General features: G+C 34.9%; 1 protein-coding gene across 1 annotated transcript; it reads left to right on the top strand.

The window, feature by feature from the left end:
* The first annotated feature begins 232 nt into the window (after positions 1-232).
* Positions 233-5,413, top strand: LOC142849056 (prolactin-3D4-like). The gene is made up of 4 exons (XM_075971173.1): positions 233-385; positions 2,000-2,107; positions 3,956-4,135; positions 5,219-5,413. The coding sequence occupies exons 1-4, from the start codon at positions 233-235 to the stop codon at positions 5,411-5,413; spliced, it is 636 nt and encodes a 211-aa protein (XP_075827288.1).
* Positions 5,414-11,480: the final 6,067 nt, after the last annotated feature.

The raw sequence follows: 11,480 nt of genomic DNA, 5'->3' as shown, positions 1-11,480 counted from the left end.
GAGCTGTTTCAGGGGCAATGCAAACTGTGAAATGTCTCCCCCATTTCTAACTCTCTATTGAAAACTTTTATCTATTTCTCTGCATTTTCCAAATTGTAAAAGTGAATAGTCAGTTAAGGTACATCAACCCAAACCACATAGCAGAGGCCGTCAGAGCACATTCATAGCTTGTTTAGTTGTCTGCTACTTCCTTTGTATAGCTCATCTCATTGTCGTTTCTCTGACAGCCCGGATGTGCATGTTGCTGCTACTGTCAAGTCTGCTCCTTTGGGAGCATGCAGCCTCCAAACCAACTGGCATTGTGTCTACTGAAGACCTGTATGATCGTGTGGTTGAACAGTCTCACACCACATATAACCTGGCTGCAGATATCTACCATGAATTTGTAAGTAATGTCCTTACTTCTGGATTCTTATCTAAAAGGGCCTTCAAATAGCTGACCGCTAATTAAATTGGAATGACTCATGTGTCCAATTACAAATACTTCATTTTTGTAGGTAATACAATGAATTAAATAGGAAACTGTGTAATGGAAAGAATGTGAAGTTCCTTAAAAATCTCAAAAAATTGTAAAGAATTTAATGATATTTCAAGTTTTCCTGTACTAACTTTAGCAATAATTTCTTTGAACTTCTTCATTGGAATTTTGATTTCCTGGTCATATTTCCAGGGGTTCTGTTTTTGTGGGCATTCCTTACTTACTCATCTGAAGATTGATAGTGTATGAAAAATGAAGTGAGCTAGTTGTATAGAGAGAAAACGATATAAAGAAAATTAAAACGTGCAAACAGTGAAAAGAAAAACAAAACAAAATAGCTACACATAAGCTCATAAATGCAAAGAATCATGGCCTGTTGTTTTCAGTAATGGGTTTCTTAGTGAAATTGAAGGACGGCTGTGGAAACAAAATGTGTTCTCTCTTCTTCATGGATATAACTCAACTATTTAGATTGTGCCATTGAGGAGACAGCAAAACAAATTTTCATTTTAACCATATGAATTTTCATTATAAACCATATAAATTTCATTTAAATTTTTAATTTTAATCCATTTAAATATGGATTACATATCTCAACGTTTATAGGGAATATATATTCCCATGGTTATTTTCTGTTACTAGTTTTTCTCATACCCTTTATTCTTCTCTCATAAATTTTCAAATTTCTAACAACCCATTAACTCTCTGATAGGTAGAATTAAGTAATTTGTATGTTCTTAATAAATACCTTGTGCAAGCACATCCTTCAAACCATTTATATAGAAACTTTAAATATTTTGTGAATTTTTACTTCAATCTTTGCTAAATATTTCCTTAAAATATGCCTAGAATTTAATGATTCATTATTGACTGTAACAATATGAGAGAACCCTACATTTATCATGAACTTTTTTTACGGTACTGACACATGGTGATATATGAGAGCAAATTTATAAATCAATAATTTCCTTTTAAAAAATAATAGACCTGCCGGGCGGTGGTGGCGCACGCCTTTAATCCCAGCACTTGGGAGGCAGAGGCAGGCGGATCTCTGTGAGTTCGAGACCAGCCTGGTCTACAAGAGCTAGTTCCAGGACAGGCTCCAAAACCACAGAGAAACCCTGTCTCGAAAAATCAAAAAAAAAAAAAATAGACCAATTTTTGCAGACAAAAACAAGATATTTTAAATATGTGTAAACAATAATAATTCTATGACTCTCAGCCTGGAAAACTGATACTTAAAGATGTAAAAATTTACAAATTTTAGTCCATTTTAGTGATTTCTTTCCAAGCAATGTCATTAGCAAGTACAATACAAGGAAAGTAAAGAAGGGAAGAGGATGGAGGGTAGTTAGTTAGTTTAAAAATGTAAAGGAATAAAAGGTAATTGAATGATGTTTTCATCTTTCTAATGTTCTACATTTTGATCTTAAATATCAAAAATCTGCAGGTTATCAAACTATCACGTTGGTTTTTATTCAATTCTGAATTCCCAAAAGTTAAATATCTAATTTCTTCCAGGATTCAAACTATTTCAAGAGTAGTTGGTTTCCTAAGAGGATGCCCAGGATATGCCACACAGCTTCCATCCATACTCCAGAGTCTCGTCAGGAAGTCAATGAAACAAAAGTATGTTTCTTCTCTGATTTTTACCAAAACATTCTTGCTATACACATGTTAATTGTGATCTGTGTGATTACTAAGCCCATAAAAGTTGTGAAAATTTCAGACAGAATAGATAAAGGAAGATGCAGCTGTCAATGAAGAATCACAAAATAATTTTGTTAATGTTAGCACTCAGTAAGATGCCTGTCAACTCACATGATCCCAGAGTTGTAATTGTCCACATAGAAAACTATTTTTACCAGCACCTTCTGCTTATCCCTGGAAAGTTTTGATCTGAACTGGGCAAACATTTCTAATATATTCATATAAATATGGAATAAATAAAATCGCCCTGTGTTTGTGATATAACCCTAAAGAATCTTCCTATGGCATCATGTGACTAAAGGAGCAGTGTGTCCTTTCTGCTTAAGTTCCTCAACTATCCTGGACCTTTTTTTCCTCCGTCATTATTTCTATAGTCCTGCCTCACTGCTTTGCTTTCTCTTATATCTGAACTTAGGCTGTATAAGAAACTTCCTTGTAGTCTAAAGGTGTTCCTCTGGATGGCTTCTCTTTTGGTGAGATTTACATAACTCTGAAGATCTAATGTGTATGTGTCTGATCTCTTCATTCAGACTATGTGTCATAAATATCAGTTTTATTTATGTAATTAATAATGTATATCCTTCTCATATATATATATATATATATATATATATATATATATATAATCTATTATCCAGTCATGCTTATATTACCAACACAAGAAACCTTTACACAAGATATTCCCAGGAATAACATGTGGTTTTAATACAGAAAAAGAAACTGAAGAAAACATTTGTACATATTACTTTCCTAGACAATATAAATAGCACACTGGTGGTACCAAAGTATTTAATGTTGACAGTCTCTGATAATAGAAACTTTAAGAAGGCAGCAATCTGGAGCTCCAAACAGTGTGCAGAATTCATTTACACTATACTTCTTTCATGCCATGAAGTTCTTCTTAATCATTTTTGACTAATGCTCCTAGCAAAATGTTGGTGATCAACGTTGATCTGTTCATTTTGTTTATAAACTTACTTTTCTCTGAAATTTTGGTTGAGTTACTCTCTAGTCTTTATTTTAATACTCTATAATACTCCTCACAAACTTTATAATCAACAACTATCAAAAGAAATTATTTTGTATGACTGTGTCTGTGACCTAAGATTTACCAGGTTAAAATTGCATTCTAATTTTTACTGATGCCTGATATTAAAGTAATGCTTTGTAATAAATTTTCTTTTATACTTATCAATAAATAAGCAATTCCTTTAGAAACAAAGACAGCAGAATCATGCGAATAAATAAGAAATAGAATTTGAAAGCCATTTTTGTCTGCATTCACCTGTTTTAATATCCTACCATAATATATAAATACTTAAATAATATATGAGAAACTAATTTTGTTCATTATTGTAGAAATTAATTGAACCACTAACTCCTGACAGTGTTAGCATCTATGTAACATGAGTCATGTCTTTGGATACCTACTAAGCTATATAAACCTTGTTTTCTCATAGGCAGGCTAAGCCACCAAAGAGAACAGTTCTAACAGCTAGGGAAAAGGGTTGAATGTTGAGGAAACACAAAATATGATCATTTGAAATAGCCAAATCTATTAAAACCCTATTAGTATTATTTAGCCAAGTGGAATTCAGTAGTTGTCATTTTATATTTGTGCAATATTTATATATTATAAAATCATCAATATAGTATTAATAATAAAAGTATACTGTAGATTGTCTCTCATGTGAAAAAAAAACAAGAATCTATCTACCGAGCTGTATGTTGCCTAGTTTAATATGAAGTCCAATGATGTTTGCTTAGACTGAAGACCTTCTGAAAGCAATCATCAACATCACTAATGCCTGGGAAGAACCGCTGAAACATCTGGTATCGGCAGTGCCCTCTCTTCCAAAACCTTCTGATGATATGCTGAAAACAGTCAATGCTGTGAAGGCTAAAAATCTTGTTCTTCTGGAGGGACTTAAAATCATTCTCAACAGGGTAAAGTGTTTCTACATTGTGTCTTTGTTTATTTTATTTATAAAATTTGTGTATTATGCCATTTAAAAAGGATTTGAACCCAAATACTAGGTTACCTAATAAGCCCATAGAACAGTGATCTGTGTTGAAAATAGTAGTGTGCCTCCTAGAAATTTTGACAGTAACTTTCTTGAATAGGGTAGACACTCCGGTGTACTAATTCAGAAGATCTTATAGCTGCCACAGCCTACATAACCTGCACCATAATACATTAAATAAAATATTCTGCTCATGTGCAATATAGTATATAAAAGTAGAATGAATTTACCTGAAAATAATGGAAGGATCAATGCACTCTACCAGAACTAATATGGTATGAAGGGCACATCATGGAAAGGACTGTATGTAAAACTTCCTGAAGTGAAAGAACTGATACTAGCTTTTTCATTGTTGCTTAGTTAATTCCATGTACACAGGCAATAGTACCTTGCCGGTTCACTATTTGTCCACTCGTGTATGGATGTATCTCATCTGAGATCAGTGGAGTGTCAGAAAATACATATGCTTGCTTCAGTTTATGTTTAAGTATCTAATGACTTTTTGCTAATTTCCACTATTAATGTATAGTCCCCTATATTCTACCAGACTTAATTAAATATTTATGAGAAAGGTGCACTGGGAGATACATCATGTCTGTAAGTGCCTTCCTTCCATGTGTGAGGACCTGAATCTAGTTTCAGAATTTGTGTCAAATGTGTGATGTGGTATCTTCACTTTGTAGCCCACAGATTAGGGAATTAGATCTAAAGGGATCTGCCATGAATTGAAGGTAAAAATAAGAGCAGGTCTCTCAAAAGTCAATGTAGATGTCACTGGAGGAAATTTACCCAAAATGGATCACTGACATCCAAATCATATGTATGTATTTCACATACACACACACACACACACACACACACACAAACACACACACACACACACACACAGAGAGAGAGAGAGAGAGAGAGAGAGAGAGAGAGAGAGAGAGAGAGAGAGAGAGAGAGAGAGAGAGAGATACAGAAAGGGATACAAGATGTTAATAATACCTGTCCATTTGATCTTTAGACCAAGACTGTATATGAAGAAACTGACTCCCCTGTCTTGTCTGGACTGTCGGACTTGAAGTCAGCTGATGAAGACACTCAACTTTTTGCCTTTTATAGCCTGGTCCGCTGCCTGAGACGGGATACTCATAAGATCGACACTTTTCTCAAGGTCTTGAGATGCCGAGTTGTCTTTAACAATGAGTGTTTGCTTTAAGAAGTGCAAAGTGCTCATCCCTGCAATGTTCTGTTAACAGGGTCCTTGTTGAAGCAGGACTTTCTTTTTTTTTTCTTGTCAATGCATGCATGCATATAATGGATTTCTTCTTATAAAATAAAATCTAAGCATTTATAAACAGCAAATTCAGTGTGAAATTTTAACAAAGTCTCCTGTTTCCATTTAATATAATACAGATCTAGGCTTTTGTGATGTGCATGTAAAAATCTGAAGTTTGGCAAGCATTCAAGATGCCATAAAACTTGTTTAAGTTCCCAGTGAATGAAGAGAGATCATTTATGCAAAATCAAAGCAAGAGATTGTTGCTACTCATAAGATCCTTTGTATCAACGAGATGGATATCTGAGGTAGTGTATAAAAGAAAATCACTCTGCGAGCAAATTTTTAGACCAATAACAACAATGCAGGTTAAATAATGTTGGACAATCTATAAGCACCATTAATCCAAATGTTCAAAAAATGTAATAGAAAAGAAGTATGAAACAGATCTTTATTTCTCTAGTGTCTTCCTGCCTCTTGATCATCCATTGGGCCATCTTAGGAAAGAAGCAAAATTTTACTTTTCTGTAGCTCAGAATCTAAGGTACATTTTGAGAAAAAAATAATTGGCTTTTTTATGAGATTTTTTTCTGAAATAGTGATGGTTAAATAAACAAATATTATACTAAGATTAGTATAATACTCAATACACTCATAAAAATGATTCGAACAAGTTTAGTGGTTAGTGAACATGAGACTAGGAAAGCAGAGTCTCAAGATGCTGATGGGTTAAAACTGGAAAACTGAAAGCCTGATGGAACAATGACAAAATGGAGGACAGCACAACTAACAATTCTTCTAGAATATTGTATAACATTACTCTTTTTCTGATTTTGAACAAAACTCTGAGATATTCACACATACAGCACTTTATAAATCATGTGTCATCTAAATGGATCCGAAGTATCTCTTATGACACTGTGATATTCACATTATCCTAGATTAATTGCAAGAAAAGCCTGGTGAAGCTTAATTGTGATACAGGATGCATAATTTCAGCTTGAAAAAAATTCATGGCTGTATGATAAAAACAATGGTTATCAATGTAGATATAGAAGGCAATATATGAACAGAAAGAAATACTTTAGATATGGAAAATAAAAAAAGTATGCAGTATTAAGGTTTTTACTTGTGTGAAGTTGTTAGACAAATACTGAATCCAGACAAAAATTGAGGTATCCTAAAGTTGTTACAGAAGAAACTCAGTGTCAGCTTGACAAAAAAAGAAAGAAACAGGATAGCAGGAACATTGACCACCCTAACTCTGGTATAAATGAAGCAGAAGATTAAAAGAGACCAAAAAACTGAAGGCTAGAATAACTGAATGATGGAAACCCCAGAAGACAGTGAGGTAAATACACTGGTGTAAATATTTATGAACTTTCTTTCCTATATTTTATTGAGTTTTTTGCCAGAAATTACTAAAATATTCTTAAGTTTATAAATAATAAGCCAACATACACATAGGGCTCTACTATTGACTCACTTGAGCAATGTCTTCAGTGACAAAGTTTAATTACCAAGTTCAGGAGTGTATTCAAGGCTTATGCGGGATTCCCCTCTGTGTGCTGTGAATATGTTTTTTTTTAATTTATTTATTTATTAAGGATTTCTGCCTCCTCCCCGCCACTGCCTCCCATTTCCCTCCCCCTCCCCCGATCAAGTCACCCTCCCTCATCTGCTCCAAGAGCAATCAGGGTTCCCTGACCTGTGGGAAGCCCAAGGACCGCCCACCTATCCATGCTATCTTAAGGTGAGCATCCAAACTGCCTAGGCTCCCACAAAGCCAGTACGTGCAGTAGGATCAAAAAACCACTGCGATTGTTCTTGAGTTCCCATTCTTTCTCATTGTCCGCTATATTCAGCTAGTCCAAATTTATCCCATGCTTTTTCAGACCCAGGCCAGCTGGCCTTGGTGAGTTCCTGATAGAACATCCCCATTGTCTCAGTGTGTGGGTGCACCCCTCGCGGTCCTGAGTTCCTTGCTCGTGCTTCGTCTCCTTCTGCTCCTGATTTGGACCTTGAGATTTCTGTCCGGTGCTCCAATGTGGGTCTCTGTCTCTGTCTCCTTTCATCGCCTGATGAAGGTTAATATTCAGGAGGATGCCTATGTATTTGTCTTTGGATTCACTTTCTTATTTAGCTTCTCTAGGAACATGAATTATAAGCTCAATGTCCTTTATTTATGGCTAGAAACCAAATATGAGTGAGTACATCCCATGTTCCTCTTTTTGGATCTGGCTTACCTCACTCAGGATAGTGTTTTCTATTTCCATCCATTTGTATGCAAAATTCAAGAAGTCCTTGTTTTTTACTGCTGAGTAATACTCTAATATGTATATATTCCATACTTTCTTCATCCATTCTTCCATTGAAGGGCATCTGAGCTGAACAGAGAATTCTCAACAGAGGACGTTCAAATGGCCAAAAGACACTTAAGGTCATGCTCAACTTCCTTACCGATCAGGAAAATGCAAATCAAGACAACTTTAAGATACCATCTTACACCTGTCAGAATGGCTAAAATAAAAAACACCAATGATAGCCTTTGCTGGAGAGGTTGTGGAGAAAGGGGTACACTCACCCATTGCTGGTGGGAATGCAAACTTGTGCAACCACTCTGGAAAGCAGTCTTTCGGTTTCTCAGGAAATTCGGGATCAACCTACCCCTGGATCCAGCAATACCACTCTTGGGAATATACCCAAGAGAGGCCCTATCATACAACAAAAGTATATGCTCAACTATGTTCATAACAGCATTGTTTGTAATAGCCAGAACCTGTGAATATGTTTTATTACCATAAAATTTACCTGTAAGCCACCACCTTGTGGCGATACAGAGAATAATAGGAATGGGTTTATTTAAGATGCATGCTGTTATCTAGTTTGAGCAGCGTAAGTTTTTGAAGGTGGTGTCTTTCCTCCAGTGTATCTTTTTGTTCTTTGTAAAATTCATGTGTCTGTAAATGTGTAGATTGGTGCTTCGGTCTTCAGTTCTAATCCATTGATAAACATGTCTGCTTTATTTTCAACATTCTCCTAATATGGTGACTATATCTTTATAATACAGCTAAAATTCAGGAATAGTGATGACTTCAAGAATTCTTTTGTTGTTCAGGATTGTTTCAGCTATAATTGTTTGTTTGTTCATTTCCAAATGAAATTTGAGATCTTTTTGCAATTTCTGGGAAGAATTTTACAGGGATTTTGATGGAGATTGCATTGAGTCTAGAATTAAAAGAAAACAGTTATTTATGTACTATTAATCCTACCAATCATGAAATTCTTTCTATTTTTCTCATGCCTTCTTCATTTTCTTTCTTTGGCATCCTAAACTTACTATTATAAAAGTCTTTTTATTGATTTAATTAGACTTATTCTGAGATTGTTTGGGTACTATCGTGAAAAAAATTGCTTCCTTCATTTCTGGTATGGTATGTTTGTCACTTTTATACAGGAAGACTACTGATTTTTGAATGTTAATTTTCTATCTTTATACTTTTCTGCGTCTATCAACTATAAACATTTCTGGTGGCATCCTCAGAGTTTCTTATATACAAATCTATATCATCTGCAAATTAAGGATACTTTGACTTCTCCCTCTCTTATTTGTATCACTCCAATCTCCTTCTGTTATTTTATTGATCCATCTAAGACTTTATATATGATTTTGAACCGGTATGGGCATCTTTGTCTGGCTTCTAATTTTAGTGGAAAAACATTGAGCTGCTTTCTGTTTATAATTATGTTGCTGTAATTTTATTTATTTATATTGACATATGTTTTGTGTCTCCCTCATCTATGAGTTTTTATCTTAAATGGAATTTGGACTATAAGAGAATATCAAGGCAATATATAATCAGGATAAAAAGAATGAGGTATTTGAGGACAAGGGGATAGAGAAGGAAATAAGAGTAGAGATAATTAGCTGCAAATGCCTTTTGAAAAGTCATCTGTAAACTTACTACCACATAAGCGTTCTCAAATTTATACTTATATTAAAGAAGCTTAAATGAAGGGAAAAATACCCCAATTAGATATTATTCTACCATATAAGAAAAGTCATTATTAGAAATGCCATATAATTTTTGAGTTATTGGCCAAAGGATTCCCATAGACCATCCAAATATTGTAGGATAATTATCATTGCTATTAAATACCTACACAATCTGATAGTAAGACTCTGGTCCTTAAGATACCATATATTTACATCATAGCACATGTGGAATTCTAGTTGGTATACAAGTGAAAGCCTCACCTGTATGTGTTATATCTATAATGCTTGCAAGTGTTATCCATGCCACCAGAGGAAAAAAGTAATCATCAATCTCATACAACTATGAACCCAGTGAATCAAAATAACAATCTGTTTTTAAAACATGTCTTCTTGTGAAAATATGGGGAAAATGTATTGTAAGTAACCAATTACATTTTCTTTGCACTTATGACCTACTCCATAAGCTAAAACTCATATCTGCCAGGAACCTAAGAATAGATTGGTCATGGGCACAAGGGACAAACATACCTTAATTATTCTTCCAAGGAAACATAGCAATAAAATGGCTACTAATGACACACTGCTATACTCATACATCTGTGCGTCACAACCTTCTGTAGAGAAGCTTCTTGCTATAGTAGATAGTAATTAACATGAAAATCTACATCCGGGTTTTGAACATATTGTGACATATCTTGAAATTTTAAGCTCTAAATGGGATACTTATATCAAACTTCTCCCATAAGGATTCAGATTTATGCAGAAGAGGGAACAGAAATAATGTAATAGTCAAAGGAATCAAATTTTTCTAAACACAGAATAGAAAATAGACCTCTGAAGTTATAGAGACTCTCTAAGAGCAATACCTATAGATAAAACCAGACAGAATTTTAGGACAGAGGAGGGGAATTGGGCTCAAATGTACCATGCTTAGCTAAGAACATATTTGATAATCAAAATTGATAGATGCCAAGAGAGTGAAAAACAATTTTCTTCAATAGAGTGACTCATAATATATCAACCATTCTTCAGGACAGTGTCCATGTTTAGGAGGAGCTGGCCAATACAAATCAAATGGCATGTATTTTGTAATTTTTTCCATACTTTATTATTTTTCCTCATCATAATTTTCTTATTAATTATCTGGAAATTTCATACAATGCAAACCAATCATACTTACTTCTCATTCCACTGAGGTACACTCTTCCACCCTTACAACCACCCCCCCCCCAAAGAAAGAACAAGAAATACACCAAGTTACAATTTGTGTGTTAATCATTTACTCACGGGTGCATGGTCACGGTTCCAGCAGCCAAGCCCTTGAAGATATTGGAGTCCTTCCCCACACACTGGCCAGAATTCGTTAACTGTAACAGGAGCTTTCTCTCTGCCCACCTGTTCCCAAGTAACCACTCTGAGTCTTACTATTAATTACAAACTGTTTGACATATTAGCTTATTATTAGCTAGCTCTTACAACTTAAATTAACCTATTTGTATCATTCTATATTTTACCACAAGGCATGGGGTTTGTTACCTCACATCTTGCCTCTTGGGCAGTTGCTGGCATCTACCTGACTTTATCTTATTTTACTCTGTCTCTCTGCTTGAATTTCCTGCCAGCCTCTATTCTGACTGGCTATTGGCCAAATAAGCTTCTTTATTAACCTAATGATAATAAGACATGTTCACACCATACAGAACACATTCTCCATCAATCAACCAAGAAGAGCAACACCTTAGCATCTTTGTCATAATCTTCAGTGATTCTCTTCAGCATCCTCTTGTCTGAGCTGTTTCCCATTTTCTTCGGTTGTTGTGAATTAATATGTCCAGTTGCGCTGTCATGTCTAGCAAATACTGTCTCATGATCAGCATATTCTACCTCTGGCTCTGACAATAATTCAAGCTCCTATACTCTGATGGTCCCTGAGCCTGTTGGGGGATGTTTTGATCCAGTTATCCCATTGGATGCTGAACAATTTATAATCTTTTATACTCTGCATGCTTA

Source organism: Microtus pennsylvanicus, chromosome 4 (genome assembly GCF_037038515.1).
Source record: "Microtus pennsylvanicus isolate mMicPen1 chromosome 4, mMicPen1.hap1, whole genome shotgun sequence".
Taxonomy (NCBI): Eukaryota; Metazoa; Chordata; class Mammalia; order Rodentia; family Cricetidae; genus Microtus; species Microtus pennsylvanicus.
Note: the sequence above shows the minus strand (reverse complement) of the source record. Positions and strands in the feature narration are given on the sequence as shown.

What these genes read in the sequence shown, in the direction of transcription:
- LOC142849056 (XM_075971173.1), top strand. Translation starts at nt 233, where the DNA reads ATGTGCATGTTGCTGCTACTGTCAAGTCTGCTCCTTTGGGAGCATGCA. An exon ending in CAGATATCTACCATGAATTT is followed by an intron (nt 386 to 1,999) that starts GTAAGTAATGTC and finishes AATTTCTTCCAG; the next exon opens with GATTCAAACTATTTCAAGAG. An exon ending in AGGAAGTCAATGAAACAAAA is followed by an intron (nt 2,108 to 3,955) that starts GTATGTTTCTTC and finishes ATGTTTGCTTAG; the next exon opens with ACTGAAGACCTTCTGAAAGC.